Source organism: Myiozetetes cayanensis, unplaced genomic scaffold, assembly GCF_022539395.1.
Source record: "Myiozetetes cayanensis isolate MyiCay16 unplaced genomic scaffold, myiCay2020 scf276, whole genome shotgun sequence".
NCBI classification, from domain to species: Eukaryota; Metazoa; Chordata; class Aves; order Passeriformes; family Tyrannidae; genus Myiozetetes; species Myiozetetes cayanensis.
In genome coordinates, this window is record NW_026087495.1 from 1,272 (window position 1) to 24,053 (window position 22,782).

The 22,782-nt window shown below is 57.5% G+C and overlaps 1 protein-coding gene and 1 long non-coding RNA gene across 2 annotated transcripts; both read left to right on the forward strand.

Moving 5' to 3' along the window:
* Window positions 1–382: 382 nt before the first annotated feature.
* On the forward strand, window positions 383–22,002 carry PPP1R37 (protein phosphatase 1 regulatory subunit 37; the record flags this gene model as incomplete). Its single annotated transcript, XM_050322160.1, is given in 14 exon segments — window positions 383–480; window positions 743–788; window positions 2,538–2,638; window positions 4,547–4,666; window positions 10,322–10,472; window positions 13,995–14,150; window positions 15,096–15,208; window positions 16,202–16,343; window positions 17,519–17,685; window positions 18,426–18,674; window positions 18,676–19,210; window positions 19,406–19,702; window positions 21,209–21,299; window positions 21,404–22,002. Coding segments are annotated over 13 exon segments (2,258 nt in total), but the record flags the coding sequence as incomplete, so codon positions are not given.
* LOC126643648 (uncharacterized) lies at window positions 16,504–17,491 on the forward strand. The gene is made up of 3 exons (XR_007629787.1): window positions 16,504–16,593; window positions 16,634–16,673; window positions 16,778–17,491. It is a non-coding gene; the product is annotated as an uncharacterized LOC126643648 (long non-coding RNA).
* Window positions 22,003–22,782: the final 780 nt, after the last annotated feature.

Genomic DNA, 22,782 nt, shown 5'->3' on the forward strand with positions numbered 1-22,782 from the left:
TCCCAAATAATCCAGGAGCTCTTCTCTCTTCCCAAAACATCCAGGAATTTTCCCTCTCTTCCCAAAATATCCTGGAATTTTTCCTCTCTTCCCAAAATATCCCAGAGCTTTCCCTCTTCCCAAAACATCCAGGAGCTTTCCCCCTTCCCAAAACATCCAGGAATTTTCCCTTTTCCCCAAAACATCCAGGAATTTTCCCTCTCTTCCCAAAACACCCGGGAGCCACCCCTGCTGCCTTTGGACACCCCTAAACCCCTCGGTGAATCCCAGGAAAATCCCAGGATTTAAATCTAAACCTCAGGGGGGGAGTTTGGGCATCTCCATTCCCGGAATTCCAGGCTCATTCCCGGAATCCTGGGCTCATTCCCGGTTTTTTTTGCAGCCCAGAACGTGACGGTGGAGGAGCTGCTGGGGGCCTACAGGCAGGCCTGCCTCAAGCTCAGCTGCCGCCAGATTCCCAAACTCCTGAGGCAGATCCAGGTAATTCCAGAGGGGTGGGAATTGGGGGCATCCCTGGGAACGCCCAAAACCCGGGAATCGACTCGGATTTCCCGGTAAATCCTTCATTTTTCCCACCTTCCCCCCACTGGAATCCGGGAATGGGAAGGTTCCCCCCCCCTCCAGGCCCCAGGGGGGAATCCAAGGCCTTTTTTTCCTGGGAAAAATCCTCTGGATCTGGGGGGGGATATTTGGGATTATTTTTCCCACCCACCCCCTGAAAAATCTGCCTTTGGTTTTCCAGGAATTCAAGGATCTGGCTCCCAGGATAGACTGCTTGGATCTGAAAGGTCAGCTCCTTTTCCAGCCCCTTTTCCAACCCCTTTTCCAACCCCTTTTCCAGCCCTTTTTCCAACCCCTTTTCCATTCCCTTTTCCAGCTCCTTTTCCAGCTCTTTTTCCAGCCCCTTTTTCCAATCCCTTTTCCATTCCCTTTTCCAACCCCTTTTCCAGCTCCTTTTCCACCCCCTTTTCCACCCCTTTTTCCATTCCGTTTTCCAGTCCCTTTTCCGTTCCCTTTTCCAACCCCTTTTCCAGCTCCTTTTCCAGCCCCTTTTTCCAACCCTTTTTCCAATCCCTTTTCCATTCCCTTTTCCAATCCCTTTTCCAGCTCCTTTTCAACCCTTTTCCAACCCCTTTTTCCAACCCTTTTTCCAGCCCTTTTCCAGCCCCTTTTCTTTCCAGCCCCTTTTTCCAACCCTTTCCAGCCTTTTCCAGCCCCTTTTTCCAGCCCCTTTTTCCAGCCCCTTTTCCAGCCCTTTTTCCAGCCCCTTTTCCAGCCCCTTTTCCAGCCCCTTTTCCAGCCCCTTTTTCCAGCCCCTTTTCCAGCCCCTTTCCAGCCCTTTTCCAGCCCCTTTTTCCAGCCCTTTCCAGCCCCTTTTCCAACCCCTTTTCCAATCTCTTTTCCATTCCCTTTTCCAACCCCTTTTCCAGCTCCTTTTCCACCCCCTTTTCCACCCCTTTTTCCACCCCCTTTTCCAACCCCTTATTTTTCCAGCTCCTTTTTTTTCCAGCCCCTTTCTTTTCCAACCCTTTTTCCAACCCCTTTTCCAGCCCTTTTTTTTTCCAGCCCCTTTTTTTCCCACCTCCAGGGAATTTTGCTGCTTCCTCCCCTGCCTCAATTCCTGGTTTTCCCACTTTTGTTCCACCCTGAACTCCCATTTTTCCCACTTCTTTTCCCCCCTCAACTCCCATTTCCCCCCCTCTCCAACTCCCATTTTTCCCACCTTTTATTCCCCCTTCAACTCCATTTTTCCCTCTTCTTTTCCCGCTCTGAACTCCCCTTTTCCCCACTTCTTTTCTCACCCTGAATTCCCATTTTTCCCACCTTTTCCCCCCCTCCACTCCCATTTTTCCTCCTTTTTTTCCTCCCTCCACTCCTGTTTTTCCCACCTTTCCCCCACCCTCAACTCCCATTTTCCCCAGCATTTTTCCCCCTTCCACTCCCATTTTTCCTCCTTTTTCCCCCTCCTCAACTCCCATTTTTTCCCACCTTTTTCCCCCCCTGCACTCCCAGTTTTCCCACCGTTTTTTCTCCCTCCATTCCCATTTTCCCACCTTTTTCCCCCCCTCAGCTCCCATTTTTCCCCATTTCCCCCCCCTGTTCCCACTGCCCCCCTGGGCTGTTTTTCCCTGGGGTTCCCTGATCCCTTTCCTGGTTTGTTTTCCAGGGGAAAAGTTGGATTCCCCCCCCATTCCCCTGATCATTGGGGCTCTCTGATCCCTTTCCCTTTGTTTTCCAGGGGAAAAGTTGGATTCCTCCCCCCATTCCTGCTGATCCTTGGGGCTCTCTGATCCCTTTTCCTTGGTGTTTTCCAGGGGAAAAGTTGGATTCCCCCCACTGATCCCTGGGGTTCCCTTTGTTTTCCAGGGGAAAAGTTGGATTCCCCCCCATTCCCCTGATCCCTGGGGTTCCCTTGGTGTTTTCCAGGGGAAAAGTTGGATTCCCCCCCATTCCCCTGATCCCTTTCCCTTTGTTTTCCAGGTGAAAAGTTGGATTCCCCCCCATTCTGCTGATCCCTTTTCCTTGGTGTTTTCCAGGTGAAAAGTTGGATTCCCGGGCGTGCGAGGCCCTCGAGGAGATTTTCAAGCGGCTCCAGTTCAGACTCGTGGACCTGGAACAAACCAGCCTGGACGAGGACGTGAGGATCCAGTTCCCAGTCCCACATTCCCAGTCCCAATCCCATTCCCAGTCCTATTCCCACATTTCCAGTCCTATTCCCACATTCCCAGTCCCAATCCCAGTCCCAGTCCCATTCCCACGTTCCCAGTCCTATTCCCACTCCCATTCCCACTCCCAGTCCCATTCCCAGTCCCATTCCCAATCCCATTCCCAGTCCCACATTCCCAGTCCCAATTCCCAGTCCCACATTCCCAGTCTCAATTCCCAATCCCAGTCCCAATTGCATTCCCAGTCCCATTCCCAGTCCCACATTCCCAATCCCCATTCCCAATCCTATTCCCACATTCCCAGTCATATTTCCATGTTCCCAGTCCTATTCCCACATTCCCATTCCCACTCCCAGTCCCATTCCCAGTCCCCAATTCCCAGTCCCACATTCCCAGTTCCCAGTCCCACATTCCCAATCCCATTCCCAGTCCCCAGTTCCCAATCCCATTCCCAGTCCCAATTCCCACAATCCCAGTCCCCATTCCCAGTCCCCCAATTCCCAGTCCCCCAGTTCCCAGTCCCATTCCCAGTCCCATTCCCAGTCCCATTCCCACTCCAGAGCCTTGGGAATCTCCCCAGGGAATCCTTTTTTACTTGGGAACCCCCCCCTTCCCTTTCCAGGGAGGAGCCTTTGGAATGGGGATTTTCCGGCCTCCCCAGGGAATTCCGGGTGGAATTCCTGCCCTTTTCCCACCCTTTCCAGTGCATTCCCACTTTTCCTGCCCCTGGATCCCCCTCCAGTCCCTTTTCCCTGCCACATTCCCACTTTTCCTGCCCCTGGATCCCCCTCCAGTCCCTTTTCCCTGCCACATTCCCACTTTTCCAGCCCCGGGATCCCCTGGAATTGCTGCCATTCCCGCTTTCCCAGCTCCTCCCGGAGTCTTTTCCATGGATTGTTGTTTTTTTCCGGGAGCCTCCGGATATTTCGGGGCCACCCCAAAACAGCTCATTAAGGGTTCATTAAGAGCTCATTAACAGCTCATTAACAGCTCATTAAGGGCTCATTAACTCAATTAACTCATTAAGGAGGGCCCAGGCCGCAATTCCCACCGCCTTTTCCCACTTTTTTGGGGGATTGTTGGGAATTTTGGGGCCTCTCCTGCCTCAATTCCTGCTTTTCCCACCTGTTTTTCCCGGCCTGAACTCCTGTTTTTCCCGCTATTTTTCCCACTCTGGTTGGATTGTTGGGAATTTTGGGGCCTCTCCTGCCCCAACTCCTGCTTTTCCCACCTTTTTTTTTCCCAGTCTCTTTGTATTATTGGGAATGTTGAGGCTCAGAGATCCCTGTGGGATCTCCCCCAGCATTCCCAATGCCCTGGACCATCCCTGTGGGATCCCCCAGCATTCCCAAGGCTGGGAGCTCTCCCAGCATTCCCAATGCCCTGGACCATCCCTGTGGGATCTCTCCCAGCATTCCCAAGGCTGGGAACTCTCCCAGCATTCCCAAGTCCTGGAACATCCCTATGGGATCTCCCCCAGCATTCCCAATGGCCCAGACCATCCCTGTGGGATCTCCCAGCATTCCCAAGGCCCTGGACCATCCCTGTGGGATCTCTCCCAGCATTCCCAAGTCCCAGACCATCCCTGTGGGATCTCTCCCAGCATTCCCAAGGTCCGGGAGCTCTCCCAGCATTCCCAAGTCCCGGACCATCCCAGTGGGATTCCCCAGCATTCCCAAGGCTGGGAACTCTCCCAGCATTCCCAAGTCCCAGACCATCCCTGTTGAATCTCTCCCAGCATTCCCAAATCCCGGACCATCCCTGTGGGATCTCCCAGCATTCCCAAGGCCCAGAAAATCCCTGTTGAATCTCCCAGCATTCCCAATGCCCTGGAGCCCTCCCAGCATTCCCAGTTCCCGGCCCATCCCGTTTTTCCGCAGGGAGCGTCGGCGCTGTTCGACATGATCGAGTACTACGAGTCGGCCACGCACCTCAACATCTCCTGCAACAAACACATCGGGCCCCGCGGCTGGCAGGCGGCTGCTCACATGATGAGGAAGGTGGGGGCCCCTTCCCAGTTATTCCCAGTGTTCCCAGTTGTTCCCAGTGTTCCCAGTGCCCTCTGGAACCCCCTGGCAGCTGGAGGAGCCTCCGGGTTTGGGCTCGTCCCTCTGGAAAATCACCCGGCTCCCACATCAAAACCACCTCCCACGACATCTCTGTGAGCTCCCAGAAGATTTGGGATTCCTTCCCAGTGTTCCCAGTTATTCCCAGTGTTCCCAGTTATTCCCAGTGCCCTCTGGAACCCCCTGGGAGCTGGAGGAGCCTCCGGGTTTGGGCTCGTCCCTCTGGAAAACCGCCCGGCTCCCGAAGGAAAACACCCCCTTCCCACCTTCTGTGAGCTCCCAGGAAGTTTGGGATCCTTTCCCAGTTATTCCCAGTGTTCCCAGTTATTCCCAGTGCCCTCTGGAACCCCCTGGCAGCTGGAGGAGCCTCTCCGGAGGTGCTGGGTTTGGGCTCGTCCCTCTGGAAAACCGCCCGGCTCCCAAATCAAAACCACCTCCCACGACATCTCTGTGAGCTCCCAGAAGGTTTGGGATCTTTCCCAGTGTTCCCAGTTATTCCCAGTGTTCCCAGTTATTCCCAGTGCCCTCTGGAAGCCCCTGGGGGCTGGAGGAGCCTCCAGGTTTGGGCTCGTCCCTCTGGAAAACTGCCCGGCTCCTGAAGGAAAACACCCCCTTCCCACCTTCTATGAGCTCCCAGAAGGTTTGGGATCCTTTCCCAGTGTTCCCAGTTATTCCCAGTATTCCCAGTGCCCTCTGGAAGCCCCTGGGGGCTGGAGGAGCCTCCGGGTTTGGGCTCGTCCCTCTGGAAAACTGCCCGGCTCCTGAAGGAAAACACCCCCTTCCCACCTTCCATGAGCTCCCAGAAGGTTTGGGATCCCTTCCCAGTGTTCCCAGTTATTCCCAGTGTTCCCAGTGCCCTCTGGAAGCCCCTTTGCCCTGGAGGAGCCTCTCCAGAGGCTTAGCCCGGGCTCAGGGGCAGGAAAATCCCCCTTTTCCACATGTCCCGGAGCTCCTGGAATTGTGGAGTTGTGGAATTGCCCCCCGGAGTTGTGGAATTGTGGAATTGCCCCCTGGAGCTCCTGGAATTGTGGAATTGCCCCCTGGAGCTCCTGGAATTGTGGAATTGACCCCCGGAGCTCCTGGAATTGTGGAGTTGTGGAATTGCCCCCCGGAGCTCCTGGAATTGTGGAATTGCCCCCCGGAGTTGTGGAATTGTGGAATTGCCCCCCGGAGCTCCTGGAATTGTGGAATTGCCCCCTGGAGCTCCTGGAATTGTGAGTTGTGAATTGCCCCTGGAGCTCCTGGAATTGTGGAATTGCCCCCTGGAGCTCCTGGAATTGCCCCCTGGAGTTGTGGAATTGTGGAATTGCCCCCCGGAGTTGTGGAATTGCCGCTCCCAGCAGGAAAAGCAGGAACAGCTCTGCCGGGGCCCTCATTAGCGCCTCATTAGCGCGTCATTAACGTGTCATTAACGCGTCATTAGCGTGGGGCAGGGCTGTAATTAGGGCGGGTTGGGGTGAATTGTTAATTATCCGACTCCTCCCAGGCCTCATCCCGGCCTGGCCCCAGGAAGCTCATCCCAAATCCTGGGATGGGATGTGGGGGAGAGGGGGGATCACTGGGGGAATCCCAGCCCGAGGGATCCGAGCTCATCCCGAGGGATCCAGGCTCATCCCAAGGGATCCAGGCTCATCCCGAGGGATCCAAGCTCATCCTGAGGGATCCAAGCCCATCCCGAGGGATCCAAGCCCATCCTGAGGGATCCGAGCTCATCCTGAGGGATCCAAGCCCATCCCGAGGGATCCAAGCCCATCCTGAGGGATCCAAGCCCATCCCGAGGGATCCAAGCTCATCCCGAGGGATCCGAGCCCATCCTGAGGGATCCAAGCTCATCCTGAGGGATCCAAGCATATCCCGAGAGGTCAGAGCCCATCCTGAGGGATCCAAGCTCATCCTGAGGGATCCAAGCCCATCCTGAGGGATCCAAACCCGTCCTGAGGGGTCAAAGCTCATCCTGAAGGGTCAAAGCCCATCCCAAGGGATCCATCCCATCCTGATCCACCCCATCCCAATCCTGATCCAATCCCATCCTGATCCACCCCATCCCATCCTGATCCACCCCCATCCCATCCTGATCCACCCCATCCCATCCTGATCCAATCCATCCCATCCTGATCCACCCCATCCCATCCTGATCCACCCCCATCCCATCCTGATCCACCTCCATCTCATCCTGATTCACATCATCCTCATCCCATCCTGATCCATCCCTATCCCATCCTGATTCATCCCATCCCAATCCTGATCCAATCCATCCCATCCTGATCCACCCCATCCCATCCTGATCCACCCCATCCCATCCTGATCCACCCCATCCCATCCTGATCCACCCCATCCCATCCTGATCCACCCCATCCCAATGGATCCATCCCATCCCATCCTGATCCACCCCATCCCATCCTGATCCATCCCCATCCCATCCTGATCCACCCCCATCCCAATGGTGTCTCATGGGTGGTTCAGGGGGCTGTTCTATCCACTATATCCCATTGTATCCATTCTATCCATGGTTTATCCATGATTTATCCCATCCCAGACAGGCTGCCTGCAGTGCCTGGAGGCTCGGAACACGCCCCTGATCCACCCCCATCCCATCCTGATCCACCCCCATCCCATCCTGATCCACCCCATCCCATCCTGATCCACCCCATCCTGATCCACCCCATCCCATCCTGATCCACCCCATCCCATCCTGATCCACCCCATCCCAATGGATCCACCCCATCCCATCCTGATCCACCCCATCCCAATGGATCCACCCCATCCCATCCTGATCCATCCCCATCCCAATTGATCCACCCCATCCCATCCTGATCCACCCCATCCCATCCTGATCCACCCCATCCCATCCTGATCCACCCCATCCCATCCTGATCCACCCCATCCCATCCTGATTCACTCCTATCCCATCCTGATCCACTCCCATCCCATCCTGATCCACCCCATCCCATCTCTGATCTCATCCCATCCTGATCACTCATCCATCCTGATCCACCCTATCCCATCCTGATCCATCCCATCCCATCCTGATCTATCCTATCCACCCGATCCACCTGATCCTCATCCTGGATCACTCCATCCCATCCTGATCCACCCTCATCCCATCCTGATCCATCCCATCCCATCCTGATCCACTCCCATCCCAATGGTGTCCATGTGATCTCTGGACTGCTCTATCCACTATATCCCATTGTATCCATTCTATCCATGCCTATCCTGATCTATTCCATTCTATCCCAGACGAGCTCCTGCATCCTGGATCTCATCCCTGATCCACTCCATCCCATCCTGATCCACCCCATCCCATCCTGATCCATCCCCATCCCATCCTGATCCACCCCATCCCATCCTGATCCACCCCATCCCATCCTGATCCATCCCATCCTGATCCACCCCATCCCATCCTGATCCACCCCCATCCCATCCTGATCCACCCCCATCCCAATGGATCCACCCCCATCCCATCCTGATCCACCCCATCCCATCCTGATCCACCCCATCCCATCCTGATCCACCCCCATCCCATCCTGATCCACCCCATCCCATCCTGATCCACCCCATCCCATCCTGATCCACCCCATCCCATCCTGATCCAACCCCATCCCATCCTGATCCACCCCATCCCATCCTGATCCACCCCATCCCAATGGATCCAACCCCATCCCATCCTGATCCACCCCATCCCATCCTGATCCACCCCATCCCAATGGATCCAACCCCATCCCATCCTGATCCACCCCATCCCATCGGTGGTTCTGCTCATCATCCTATCTGATCCACTCTATCCCATCCTGATCCATTCTCATCCCAGTGATTGATTCCCATCTCTATCCCCATCCTGATCCCATCCTGATCCACATCCCTGATCCACCCCATCCCATCCTGATCCACCCCATCCCATCCTGATCCACCCCATCCCATCCTGATCCATCCCATCCTGATCCTATCCCATCCTGATCCATCCCATCCTGATCCACCCATCCCATCCTGATCCACCCCATCCCATCCTGATCCACCCTCATCCCATCATCTGGATCCACCCCATCCCATCCTGATCCACCCCATCCCATCCTGGATCCACCTTATCCCATCCTGATCCACCCCATCCCAATGGTGTCTCATGGTGGTTCTGGGATCACACTATCCTATTGTATCCATCCTATCCATGGTTATCCACGCTTATTCCATCTTCCAGGCAAGCTGCCTGCAGTGCCTGGATGCTCGAACGCCTGATCCACCCTCCATCCCATCCTGATCACTCCATCCCATCATGGATCCATCCCTATCTCATGATCACTCATCATCTGTATCCTGATCCATCTCTATCCCATGGTTTCCATGATCTATCCTCATCCCATCCTGATCCACTCCCATCCCATCAGATCTGATCCACCCTCATCCACCCCATCCCATCCTGATCCACCTATCCATCGTATCACATGGATGATCCAACCCATTGTACCCATCCATTGTATCCATCTGCATCCCAATGATCCATTCCCATCTCCATCCAGGTCACTCCATCCCAGTGCCTGATCCACCCCATCCCATCCTGATCCACCCCATCCCATCCTGATCCACCCCATCCTCATCCTGATCCATCCCCATCCCATCCTGATCCACCCCATCCCATCCTGATCCACCCCATCCCATCCTGATCCACCCCATCCCATCCTGATCCACCCCATCCCATCCATGGATCCACCCCCATCCCATCCTGATCCACCCTCATCCCATGTGATCCACCCCGATCCCATCCTGATCCACCCCCATCCCAATGGTGTCTCATGGGTGGTTCAGGGGGCTGTTCTATCCACTATATCCCATTGTATCCATTCTATCCATGGTTTATCCATGATTTATTCCCGATTTTCCCCCCAGACGAGCTGCCTGCAGTGCCTGGAGGCTCGAACACGCTCCTGATCCACCCCATCCCATCCTGATCCACCCCCATCCCATCCTGATCCACCCCCATCCCATCCTGATCCAACCCCATCCCATCCTGATCCACCCCCTCCCATCCTGATCCACCCCATCCCATCCTGATCCACCCCATCCCATCCTGATCACCCCATCCCATCCTGATCCACCCCCATCCCATCCTGATCCAATCCATCCCATCCTGATCCACCCCCATTCCCATCCTGATCCACCCCATCCCAATGGATCCATCCCCATCCCATCCTGATCCATCCCCATCCTGATCCACCCCATCCCATCCTGATCCATCCCCATCCCATCCTGATCCACCCCCATCCCATCCTGATCCAACCCCATCCCATCCTGATCCAACCCCATCCCATCCTGATCCATCCCCATCCCAATGGTGTCTCATGGATGGTTCAGGGGGCCGTTGTATCCATTGTATCCCGCTGTATCCCATGATTTATTCCCATTTTCCTGCAGACGAGCTGCCTGCAGTGCCTGGAGGCTCGGAACACGCCCCTGATCCACCCCCATCCCATCCTGATCCACCCCCATCCCATCCTGATCCACCCCATCCCAATGGTGTCTCGTGGGTGGTTCAGGGGGCCGTTGTATCCCATTGTATCCATGGTTTTCCATGATTTATTCCCATTTTTCCTGCAGACGAGCTGCCTGCAGTGCCTGGAGGCTCGGAACACGCCCCTGCCCGACAGCGCCGCTCCCTTCGTGGCGCGGGCGCTGCGCATCAGCAGCAGCCTGGCCGTGCTGCACCTCGAGAGTGCCGCCCTCTCCGGCAGGCCCCTCATGCTCCTCGGTGAGTCCTGGGATTCCTGGATCATCCTGGGATCCAGGGGAACATGGGGACACCTCCTGAGTCAGTGGGGATGGGTTTTAGTAGGGATTTATTGGGGTTTGTTTGTAAATCCCACATGGGGTGTGGGGTGTTCGTGCTGCACCTCGAGAGTGCCGCCCTCTCTGGCAGGTCCCTCGTGCTCCTCGGTGAGTCCTGGAATTCCTGGATCATCCCAGATTATCCTGGGATCCAGGGGAACATGGGGTCACTTCCTGAGTCAGTGGGGATGGGTTTTATGGGGTTTGTTGGGGTTTGTTTGTAAATCCCACATGGGGTGTGGGGTGTTCGTGCTGCACCTCGAGAGTGCCGCCCTCTCCGGCAGGCCCCTCATGCTCCTCGGTGAGTCCTGGAATTCCTGGATCGTCCTGGGATCCAGGGGAACATGGGGACACTTCCTGAGTCAGTGGGGATAGGTTTTAGTAGGGATTTGTTGGGGTTTGTTTGTAAATCCCACATGGGGTGTTTGTGCTGCACCTGGAGAGTGACGCCCTCTCTGTCAGGCCCCTCATGCTCCTCGGTGAGTCCTGGAATTCCTGGATTATCCTGGGAAACAGAGTCAGCAGGAATAGGTTTATTGGGGTTTATTGGGGTTTTATGGGGTTGGTTTGTAAATCCCACGTGAGGTGTTTGTGCTGCACCTCGAGAGTGCCGCCCTCTCCGGCAGGCCCCTCGTGCTCCTCGGTGAGTCCTGGAATTCCCAAAATTCCACGGGATCCAGGGGAACATGGGGACACCTCCTGAGTCAGTGGGAATGGATTTTATGGGGTTTGTTGGGCTTTGTTTGTAAATCCCACGTGGGGTGTTTGTGCTGCACCTCGAGGGTGCCGCCCTCTCCGGCAGGCCCCTCATGCTCCTCGGTGAGTCCTGGAATTCCTGGATCATCCCAGATTATCCAGGGGAAAAAAAAGACTCAGTGGGAATGGATTTTATGGGGTTTGTTGGGGTTTGTTTGTAAATCCCATGTGGGGTGTTTGTGGAGCACCTCGAGAGTGCCGCCCTCTCTGGCAGGTCCCTCGTGCTCCTCGGTGAGTCCTGGAATTCCTGGATCATCCCAGATGATCCAGGGGAACATGGGGACACCTCCTGAGTCAGTGGGGATGGGTTTTATGGGGTTTGTTTGTAAATCCCACATGGGGTGTTTGTGGAGCACCTCGAGAGCACCGCCCTCTCCAGCAGGCCCCTCGTGCTCCTCGGTGAGTCCTGGAATTCCTGGATTATCCCGGGATCCAGGGGAACATGGGGACACCTCCTGAGTCAGTGGGAACGGGTTTTAGTAGGGATTTATTGGGGTTTGTTTGTAAATCCCACGTGGGGTGTTTGTGGAGCACCTCGAGGGTGCCGCCCTCTCTGGCAGGTCCCTCGTGCTCCTCGGTGAGTCCTGGAATTCCTGGATCATCCTGGGATCCAGGGGCACATGGGGACACCTCCTGAGTCAGTGGGAACGGGTTTTATGGGGTTTGTTGGGGTTTGTTTGTAAATCCCACGTGGGGTGTTTGTGCTGCACCTGGAGAGCGCCGCCCTCTCCGGCAGGGCCCTCGTGCTCCTCAGTGAGTCCTGGAATTCCCAAAATTCCACGGGATCCAGGGGAACATGGGGACACCTCCTGAGTCAGTGGGGATGGGTTTTATGGGGTTTCTTTGTAAATCCCACATGGGGTGTTTGTGGAGCACCTCGAGAGTGCCGCCCTCTCCGGCAGGCCCCTCGTGCTCCTCGGTGAGTCCTGGAATTCCTGGATCATCCCAGATATCCTGGGGCAGGCAGGGCCACTTCCCAAGTCAGTGGGGATGGGTTTTAGTAGGGATTTATTGGGCTTTGTTTGTAAATCCCACGTGGGGTGTTTGTGCTGCACCTCGAGAGCGCCACCCTCTCCGGCAGGCCCCTCGTGCTCCTCGGTGAGTCCTGGAATTCCTGGATCATCCCAGATTATCCTGGGATCCAGGGGCACGTGGGGACACCTCCTGAGTCAGTGGGGATGGGTTTTATGGGGTTTGTTGGGGTTGCTTTGTAAATCCCACGTGGGGTGTTTGTGGAGCACCTGGAGAGTGCCGCCCTCTCCGGCAGGGCCCTCGTGCTCCTCGGTGAGTCACGGAATTCCTGGATCATCCCAGATTATCCCGGGATCCAGGGGCAGGCGAGGCCACCTTCCTGAGTCAGCAGGAACGGGTTTTAGTAGGGATTTATTGGAGTTTGTTTATTGGGGTGTGGGGTGTTCCTGTCAGGGCAGTCCTGGGATGTCAAGTGTTCCTGTGGGATAAATCCCATTTGGGATATTGGGTGTTCCAGGGGGGTTTTGGGTGTTCCTGTGGGATAAATCCCACATGGGATTTTGAGTGTTCCTGGGGGATAAATCCCAGGTAGGATACTGGATATTACTGTGGGATATCAGGTGTTCCTGGGGGATAAATCCCAGGTGGGATGTTGGATATTACTGTGGGATATCAGGTGTTTCTGTGGGATAAATCCCACATGGGATTTTGAGTGTTCCTGGGGGATTTTGGGTATTCCTGTGGGATAAATCCCATTTGGGATATCAGGTGTTCCTGTAGGGTTTTGGGTATTCCTGTGGGATAAATCCCAGATGGGATTTCGAGTGTTCCTGTGGGATAAACCCCAGGTGGGATTGGGGGGGTGTTGTGGAGCACCTGGAGAGCTGGAATTGTGGGACACAGCTGGAGCTGTGGGACACACCTGGAACTGTGGGACACAACTGTGGGACAACCCTGGAACTGTGGGACACCCCTGGAATTGTGGGACACACCTGGAATTGGGGGACACCCCTGGAATTGTGGGACACACTGGAATTGTGGGGACATTTTCCATGATTGTGGTCCATGTTCCTCTGGCATTGTGCACAGCCACAGCCCCTGGAATTGGGGGACACGCGTGGAATCTGCGGGAGCATCTGCCTGGAACTGTGGGTCACAATTTTGGGTGACATTTTTTCCATGATTTTTCCATGTTTTTCCCCGTATTTTGCAGCCACAGCCCTGAAGATGAACGTGAACCTGCGGGAGCTGTACCTGGTGTGGGTCACAATTTTGGGGGGCATTTTTTCCATGATTTTTCCATGTTTTTCCTCCCATTTTACAGCCACAGCCCTGAAGATGAACGTGAACCTGCGGGAGCTGTACCTGGTGTGGGTCACAATTTTGGGGGGCATTTTTTCCATGATTTTTCCATGTTTTTTCCATGTTTTTCCCCGTATTTTGCAGCCACAGCCCTGAAGATGAACGTGAACCTGCGGGAGCTGTACCTGGTGTGGGTCACAATTTTGGGAGCATTTTTTCCATGATTTTTCCATGTTTTTCCCCCCATTCCACAGCCACAGCCCTGAAGATGAACGTGAACCTGCGGGAGCTCTGCCTGGTGTGGGTCACAATTTTGGGACCCCCCTGGAATTCTGGGTCACAATTTTGGGATCCCCCTGTCAGTTTTTCCATGATTTTTCCATGATTTTTCCATGTTTTTCCCCCCATTCCACAGCCACAGCCCTGAAGATGAACGTGAACCTGCGGGAGCTGTACCTGGCTGACAACAAACTGAACGGGCTGCAGGACTCGGCCCAGCTGGGGAACCTCCTCAAGTTCAACTCCTCCCTGCACATCCTGGACCTGCGCAACAACCACATCCTCGACTCGGGTCTGTATCACCAGGGATTCCCGGGATCTGGGGGGGTTTGGGTTTGGATTGTGTCCTGGGAATCTCCTGGGATTGGGGGGGGGTTGGGCTCGGGTCAGCATTCCTGGGAATTCCCAGGGATTGAGGGGGGTTTGGGCTTGGATTGTGTCCTGGTAATCCCCAGGGTTTGGGGGGGGTGTCCCAGGAATTCCCAGGGATCTGGGGGGGTTTGAGTTTGGATTGGGTCCTGGGAATCCTCGGGAATTGGGGGGGGGTTTGGGCTTGGGTCAGCATTCCTAGGAATTCCCAGGGATTGAGGAGGGGTTTGGGCTTGGATTGGGTCCTGGGAATTCCCAGGGATTGAGGGGGGTTTTGGGCTTGGATTGTGTCCTGGGAATCCTCGGGAATTGGGGGGGTTTGGGCTTGAGGTATGTCCTGGGAATCCCCGTGGATTGGGAGAGGTGTCCCAGGAATTCCCAGGGATCATGGGGGGTTTGGGCTTGGGTTGTGTCCTGGGATTGGGGGGGTTTGGGCTTGGGTTGTGTCCTGGGAATCCTCAGGGATTGGGGGGAGTGTCCTGGGAATCCCCTGGGATTGGGAGGGGTGTCCCAGGAATTCCCAGGGATTATGGGGGAATTTGGGCTTGGATTGTGTCCTGGGAATCCTCAGGGATTGGGAGGGGTGTCCCAGGAATTCCCAGGGATTATGGGGGTTTGGGCTTGGGATGTGTCCTGGGAATCCTCAGGGATTGGGGGGGATGTCCCAGGAATTCCCAGGGATTATGGGGGGGTTTGGGCTTGGGATGTGTCCTGGGATTGGGGGGCTTTGGGCAGCTCTGGGGTGGGGGGAGGAGCTGGGCCGGATTTTCGGGAATGTCGCCGTCGCTCAGGGTGGGGGGTGTGAGGTGATGGATTCCCATGGAATTCCCGATGGGAACTCCCTGATTTCCCACTCTCCCTTTCCCAGGCCTGGCCTACATCTGCGAGGGGCTGAAGGAGCAGAGGAAGGGGCTGGTGACCCTCGTGCTGTGGAACAACCAGCTCAGCCACACCGGCATGGCCTACCTGGGAATGACCCTGGTGAGCCCCTGCCCACGGGATTCCCGGGATTCACCCTCTGGAGAGGCACCATTCCCAGAGAATTCCTGGGATTTCCTCATGCCGTTCCCAGAGAATTCCCAGGGTTGGGATCCCCTTCCCTGACTCCAGGGGTCAATCCATGGGTTGATCCCAGTGTTTCTGCCCCTGGATCCCCTTCTGGGCTCACTCCATGGGTCAATCCCACCATTTCTCCCCCTGGATCCCCTTCTGGGCTCACTCCATGGGTCAATCACGGTGTTTCCCTCTCTGGATCCCCTTCTATGGATCCTTTGGTCAATCCATGGGCTGATCCAGCTGTTCCTCCCCCTGGATCCCCATCTGGGGTCAATCCCTGGGCTGATCCTCCCCCTGGATCCCCATCTGGGGTCCATCCAAGGGGTTGATCCCGGTGTTTCTCCCCCTGGATCCCCTTCTGGGGTTCAATCCATGTGTTTTTCCCCCTGGATCCCCATCTGGAGTCCATCCATGGGCTGATCCTCCCCCTGGATCCCCATGTGGGGTCAATCCATGGGCTGATCCAGCTGTTCCTCCCCCTGGATCCCCATCTGGGGTCAATCCCTGGGCTGATCCTCCCCCTGGATCCCCATCTGGAGTCAATCCCTGGGCTGATCCGGGTGTTTGTCCCCCTGGATCCTCATGTGGGGTCAATCCCTGGGCTGATCCTCCCCCTGGATCCCCATCTGGGGTCCATCCATGGGCTGATCCGGGTGTTTCTTCCCCTGGATCCCCATCTGGGGTCCATCCCTGGGCTGATCCTCCCCCTGGATCCCCATCTGGGGTCCATCCCTGGGCTGATCCGGGTGTTTCTCCCCCTGGATGCCCATGTGGGGTCCATCCCTGGGCTGATCCTCCCCCTGGATCCCCATCTGGGGTCCATCCCTGGGCTGATCCAGGTGTTTTCCCCCCCTGTATCCCTATCTGGAGTCAATCCCTGGGCTGATCCGGGTGTTTTCCCCCCCGGAACGGCGGCAGCCGCACACGCAGAGCCTGGAGACGCTGAACCTGGGCCACAACGCCATCGGGAACGAGGGGGTGCGGAACCTGAAGAACGGGCTGATCGGGAACCGCTCCGTGCTGCGCCTCGGCCTCGCCTCCACCAAGCTCACCTGCGAAGGTCAGCCCTGGGAATGGGGGCCATTCCCGAAGTCTGGAACGGCCAGCGCGGGCACTCGGGGCCTGGGGGAGAGGGGGTGGGCATGGGGGGCGTGGGGTGGGCATGGGGGCGTGGGGTGGGCATGGGGAGTGGAGGTGGGCATGGGGGGGCGTGGTTTGGTCCTGGAGAAGGTGGGTTGGCCATGGAGAGCCTGGTTTGGCTGTGTAGAAGGTGGTTTGTTCATGGAGAACAAGCTTTGGTCATGGAGGAGGTGGGTTGGGCCTAGAGAACCTTCCTTGGCCATGGAGAAGGTGGGTTGGGCCTGGAGAACCTGCCTTGGCCATGGAGGAGGTGGGTTGGTCCTGGAGAACCTTCCTTGGCCATGGAGGAGGTGGGTTCCTGGGCCATGGAGGAGGTGGGTTGGGCCTGGAGAACCTTCCTTGGCCATGGAGGAGGTGGGTTGGGCCTGGAGAACCTTCCTTGGCCATGGAGGAGGTGGGTTGGGCCTGGAGAACCTGGCTTAGTCCAGGAGAACTTGCCTTGGCCATGGAGAACCTGGTTTGGTGCATGGAGAAGGTGGGTTGGTCCTGGAGAACCTGGTTTGGGCCAGGAGAACCTGGTTTGGGCCAGGAGAACCTGCCTTGGCCATGGAGAAGGTGGGTTGGGCCTGGAGAAGGTGGGTTGGGCCTGGAAAAGGTGGGTTGGCCATGGAGAACAAGCTTTGATCCTGGAGAAGGTGGGTTGGCCATGGAGAACTTGGTTTGGTCCAGAAGGTGATTTGGTCCAGCCTGGTTTGGTCTGGACCTGGTTTGGTCCTGCCCCCATCCCCGTGGTCCCCACTGATGTCCCGGTGATCCCATCCTTGGGATCTCTCCCAAACACCCCCCTGAGCCCCTCCCCTGCTGTCCTGGTGTCTCCCACGGGTGTCCCGGTGATCCCATCCCCTGGGATCTCTCCCAAACACCCCCCAGAGCCCCCCGTTGATGTCCTGGTGGTCCCCATTGGTGTCTTGATGGTCCCCATTGGTGTCCCAGTGATCCCATCCCCAGGATCTCTCCCAAACCCAAACCAGAGCCCCTCACTGATGTCCTGGTGTCCCCCGGTGTCCCCCCGGTGTCCCCTGACATGGTGTCCCTCCATGTCCCCCCCAATCCCCCCCTGCTGTCCTGGTGTCCCCTGACGCGGTGTCCCCGCAGGGGCGGTGGCGGTGGCCGAGTTCATCGCCGAGAGCCCGCGGCTGCTGCGCCTGGACCTGCGGGAGAACGAGATCAAGACGGGCGGGCTCATGGCCCTGTCCCTGGCGCTCAAGGTCAACCACTCCCTGCTGCGCCTCGACCTGGACCGCGAGCCCAAGAAGGAGGCGGTGGGTGAGGCCCTTCCGGAGCCGCCGGAATTCCCCCCGATCCCGGAAACATTCCCGGGATGCAGAGCCTGAGCATCGTCCCTCATTGTCCCCTTTTTTTTTGGGGAGGGGTCTTGTTGAATCCCACCCCCCTTTCCCAGCTTTGTCCCTGGAGGGGGAATTGTCTCCCAGCAGGACAAACATTGTCCCTGGAGGTGGAATTGTCCCTCAGCTCCAGAGCTTTCTTGGGATTTTTTTGTTGGGGGGGGAAGGGCTGGGTTTGCTCAGATTCCTCAGGGATTAGAGTGGGAACCTCCCCCATCCCATGGAAAAGGGAATTGTGAAGCCCCAGAGTGCTCCATTCCCAAATATTCCAGAGGCTCCTCTTCCTTGGGTTGTTCCTTCATCGACCACATCTTGAGGAACCCTCAAGGATCTGGAAGGGGGGCTCAGATCCCTCAGGGATTAGAGTGGGAACCTCCCCCATCCCATGGAAAAGGGAATTGTGAAGCCCCAGAGTGCTCCATTCCCAAATATTCCAGAGGTTCCTCTCCTTGGGTTGTTCCTTCATCAACCACATCCTGAGGAACCCTCAAGGATCTGGCAGGGGGGCTTGGAACTCTCAGGGATTAGAGTGGGAATCCTCCCCCATCCCATGGAAAATGGAATGGTGAAGCCCCAGAGCCCTCCATTCCCAAACATTCCAGAGGCTTCTCCATTCCCAAACATTCCAGAGGCTCCTCTTCCTTCCCCCCACACAGGTGAAGAGCTTCATCGAGACGCAGAAGGCGCTGCTGGCCGAGATCCAGAACGGCTGCAAGAGGAACTTCATCCTGGCCAAGGAGCAGGAGGAGAAGGAGCAGCAGCTGCAGCCCTCGGCCTCCATGCCCGAGATCACCGTCACGGGCCCGGAAAACCGCGATGGAGACAAGGAGGAGGACAAGGAGGAGGAGGAGGAGGAGGAAGGAGGAGGAGGAGGGGGCGGAGGCCCTGGCGGCCGAGGAGAACGGGGACACTGAGGCCCCTGAGGAGGACAAGGGTGACATTTCGGACTCCAGTTCGGACACGGACGAGGAGGGGGCAGAGCCCGAGGGCTCGGGACCCCCCCGGCCCCCGGAGCGGCCGCGGGATCGGCCCTGCCCGCCGCCAGCCCCCCGGGAAGCTCCGCCGGCCGTGGCCGCTGCCCCCGCGGCCTCCCCGGGGCTGCAGAGGAGGATCTCGGTCTCCAGCCCCGGCAGGGGCCACAAAGTCTTCGTGGTGACCCGCGTGGAGCCCCTGCCCGAGGGAGGAGCCGCCGGACCGAGCCCTCCGCAGCCGCAGCTGCAGCCCGAGCCAGGGCCGTCCGGGGAGAACGGGGCTGTTTCTGAGGCGGTTCCTGAGGCGGTTCCCGAGGGCCGCCGGTCCGAGCCCGAGCCGGAGCCATCCCGGGAGAATCGGGGCCGCTTCCTGAGGCAGTTCCTGAGGGCCGCCGGTCCGATCCAGAGCCGGAGCCATCCCGAGAGAACGGGGCCGTTCCTGAGACCCGCCGGCCGGAGCCGGAGCCGCCGTTCTGAGCCAGAGCCGCGAGCCATCCCGAGAGAACGGGGCCGTTCCTGAGACCCGCCGGCCGGAGCCGGAGCCATCTCGGCCCGATCCGGAGCCATCCCGAGAGAACGGGGCTGTTCCTGAGGGCCGCCGGCCCGATCCGGAGCCATCTCGGCCCGATCCGGAGTCATCCCGGGAGAACGGGGCCGTTCCTGAGAGCCGCCTGCCGAGCCGGAGCCATCTCGGCCCGATCCGGAGCCATCCCGGGAGAACGGGGCCGTTCCTGAGAGCCGCCGGCCGGAGCCGGAGCCATCTCGGCCCGATCCGGAGCCATCCCGGGAGAACGGGGCGGTTCCCGAGGCGGTTCCCGGGGCGGTCCCCGAGGGCCCCCGGTGCGGGAGCCCCGCCCGGGACCCTCCCCTGCCCAACGGCCTCAAGGCGGATTTCGCGCGGGCGCTGCCGGAGGCGCCCTCGGAGGGCGGCGGGAAAGGCGGGAGCTGCGGCGCCGAGCACGGTGAGGGGGGACAGGCAGGGACCCCCGGCTCCTGAGGGGTCTGAGACCCGAGACCCCAGTTCCTGTTCTCAGAGCCCCGAGACCCCCAATTCCTGAGGAGTCTGAACCCCGAGACCCCCGGCTCCTGAGGGGTCTGAGCCCCGGGACCCCCGGTTTCTGAGGGGTCTGAGCCCTGAGACCCCCCAGTTCCTGAGGGGTCTGAGCCCCGAGACCCCCAATTCCTGTTCTCAGAGCCCCGAGACCCCCAATTCCTGAGGAATCTGAGCCCTGAGACCCCCAGTTCCTGAGGGGTCTGAGCCCCGAGACCCCCGGTTCCTGAGGGGTCTGAGCCCCGAGACCCCCGATTCCTGAAGGATCTGAGACCCCCCAATTCCTGAGGGGTCTGAGCCCTGAGACCCCCAATTCCTGAAGGATCTGAGCCCTGAGACCCCCCAATTCCTGAGGGGTCTGAGCCCCGAGACCCCCGATTCCTGAGAGATCAGAGCCCCGAGACCCCCGATTCCTGAGGGGTCTGAACCCCGAGACCCCCGATTCCTGTTCTCAGAGCCCTGAGACCCCCGATTCCTGAGGGATCAGAGCTCTGAGACCCCCAGTTCCTGAGAAATCAGAGCCCTGAGACCCCCAATTCCTGAGGGATCCGAGCCCTGAGACCCCCAATTCCTGAGGGGGTGTGTCCCCCCATTCCTGAGGGGGTGTGTCCCCCAATTCCTGAGGGATCAGAGCCCTGAGATCCCCTAAAGGAACCCAAAGGAACCTCCCAGACCTTTTCCCGAGGGAAATGGAACCCAAAATTAATCTCCCAGAGCTTTTCCCGAGGGAAATGGAATCCAAAGTGAATCCTCCTGAGCTTTCCCTGAGGGAATTTGAACCCAAAGTGAATCTCCCAGAGCTTTTCCCGAGGGAATTGGAATCCAAGACAAACATTCCTGAGCTTTCCCTGAGGGAATTGGAACCCAAAGGAACCTCCCAGAGCTTTTCCTGAGGGAATTGGAATCCAAGACAAAACATTCCTGAGCTTTTCCCGAGGGAACTGGAATCCAAAGTGAATCTCCCAGAGCTTTTCCCGAGGGAATTGGAACCCAAAGTGAATCTCCCTGAGCTTTCCCCGAGGGAATTTGAACCCAAAGGAACCTCCCTGAGCTTCTCCTGAGGGAATTTGAACCCAAAGGAACCTCCCTGAGCTTTTCCTGAGGGAATTGGAACCCAGAATTAATCTCCCAGAGCTTTTCCCGAGGGAACTGGAATCCAAGACAAACATTCCTGAGCTTTCCCTGAGGGAATTGGAACCCAAAGTGAATCTCCCTGACCTTTTCCCGAGGGAATTGGAATCCAGTTCCAATCCAGGGGCTCCATCCCAGCCCATAATTGATGAGTCTCCCAAAGGATCCCATGGAACCCCCTCATTCCCACCCATCCTGGTTGCTGTTTTTGGGGTGGGAAAAGCCGGGAATGATGCGGGAAAAGATGGAAAAGCCGGAATGATGCAGTATCCATGTCCTTTTCCAGAGCTGAGCTGCTCCAAGAACGAGCAGGAGCTGGAGGAGCTGCTCCTGGAGGCCAGTCGGGATCCGGGGCAGGAGCCGCTCTGAGGCCGCAGGTGAGCGGGATGGGGGGGCCGGGAAAAACCCCGGAATTCCCACCGGGAATGCCGGGAATTCCGCAGCCCCAATCCCTTCCCTTCCCTCCCCGTGTGTCCCGCAGGTCCTGTCCGGGATCCTCCAGCTTTCTCTGGGATCATCCAGCCCCCCCTTCCTCCTCCTCCTCCTCCTCCTCCTCCTGCTCTTCCCGCTCCGCACAACAGGAATTCCGACCGAATTCCTCACGGGAAGGGAGGAAGGGGGAGAGAGGCGGCTCCGGGACTTTGGGAAAAGGCGATTGTATCCCGGTTTTTCCCTGCCCTGCCCTCCCCACACACACAGAGAGCCCTCCCCGGGGCCTTTCCCGAGGGTTTGGGAAGGGCGAGGAGAGAGCAGGGAAAGGATTTTCCCCTTCCCTTCTCCCCCCGAGGGGCCATTCCCGCCTCATTCCCGGCTCGTTCCCGCCTCATTCCCGCCGGGAGCTGACGGGCCACACACTACAGGGATGCAGGGAGCGGGAGAGGCCGGGAATTCCTCACTAAAACCCCCCCAAAAGTGGGTTTTTATTTATTTTTTTCCAAGTCGTTGGTTTGGTTTTTTGTTGTTGTTTTTCCCCTTTTTTTTTTTTTTGGTGTTTTTATTTTTTTTTCGGGTCTCTTTTTTTTTTTTCTTTTCCTTCTTTTTTTTTTTTTCCCCAGTTCTCTTTTTTCTTTCTCACCAGCTGCGGAATTCCAGAGGGGGAGGGAGCTGGATGGATGGATGGATGGGTGGATGGATGGATGGGTGGATGGATGGATGGATGGATGGATGGATGGATGGATGGATGGGTGGATGGATGGATGGATGGGTGGATGGATGGATGGATGGATGGATGGATGGATGGATGGATGGATGGATGGATCGGGATGGGGGGGGTGGGAGGAGAGAATTCCCAAAGCCCCTCCCCGAGTTCCTGCACTTGGGGATACCCGAGGGGAATGTGGGGGGGAAAACTGGGATCACTGGGAAAAACCGGGATCAGCGGGACAACCTGGATCACTGGGAGAGCCCGGGATCACTGGGAAAACCTGGGATCATGGGAAGAACCAGGGATCATCAGGAAAACCCGGGATCATGGGAAGAACCAGGGATAATTGGGGAGAAACTGGGATCACTGGGAAAGCCTGGGATCACTGGGAAAGCCTGGGATCAATGGGAAAGCCTGGGATCATTGGGAAATCCTGGGATCAATGGGAAAACCTGGGATCAATGGGAAAGCCTGGGATCATTGGGAAAACCCGGGATCATGAGGAAAAACCTTGGGGAGACCCCTCCCATGTCACCCCAACCCCTCTATGGGGTCTCCATCCCATCCAGGGGGGTCTCCAGCCCATCCAGGGGGGTTTCCAGCCCATCCAGGGGGTCTCCAGCCCATTCCAAAGGGTCCCAGCCCATCCAGGGGGGTCTCCAGCCCAACCCAGGGGTCTCCAGCCCATCCCAGGGGGGTCTCCAGCCCATCCAGGG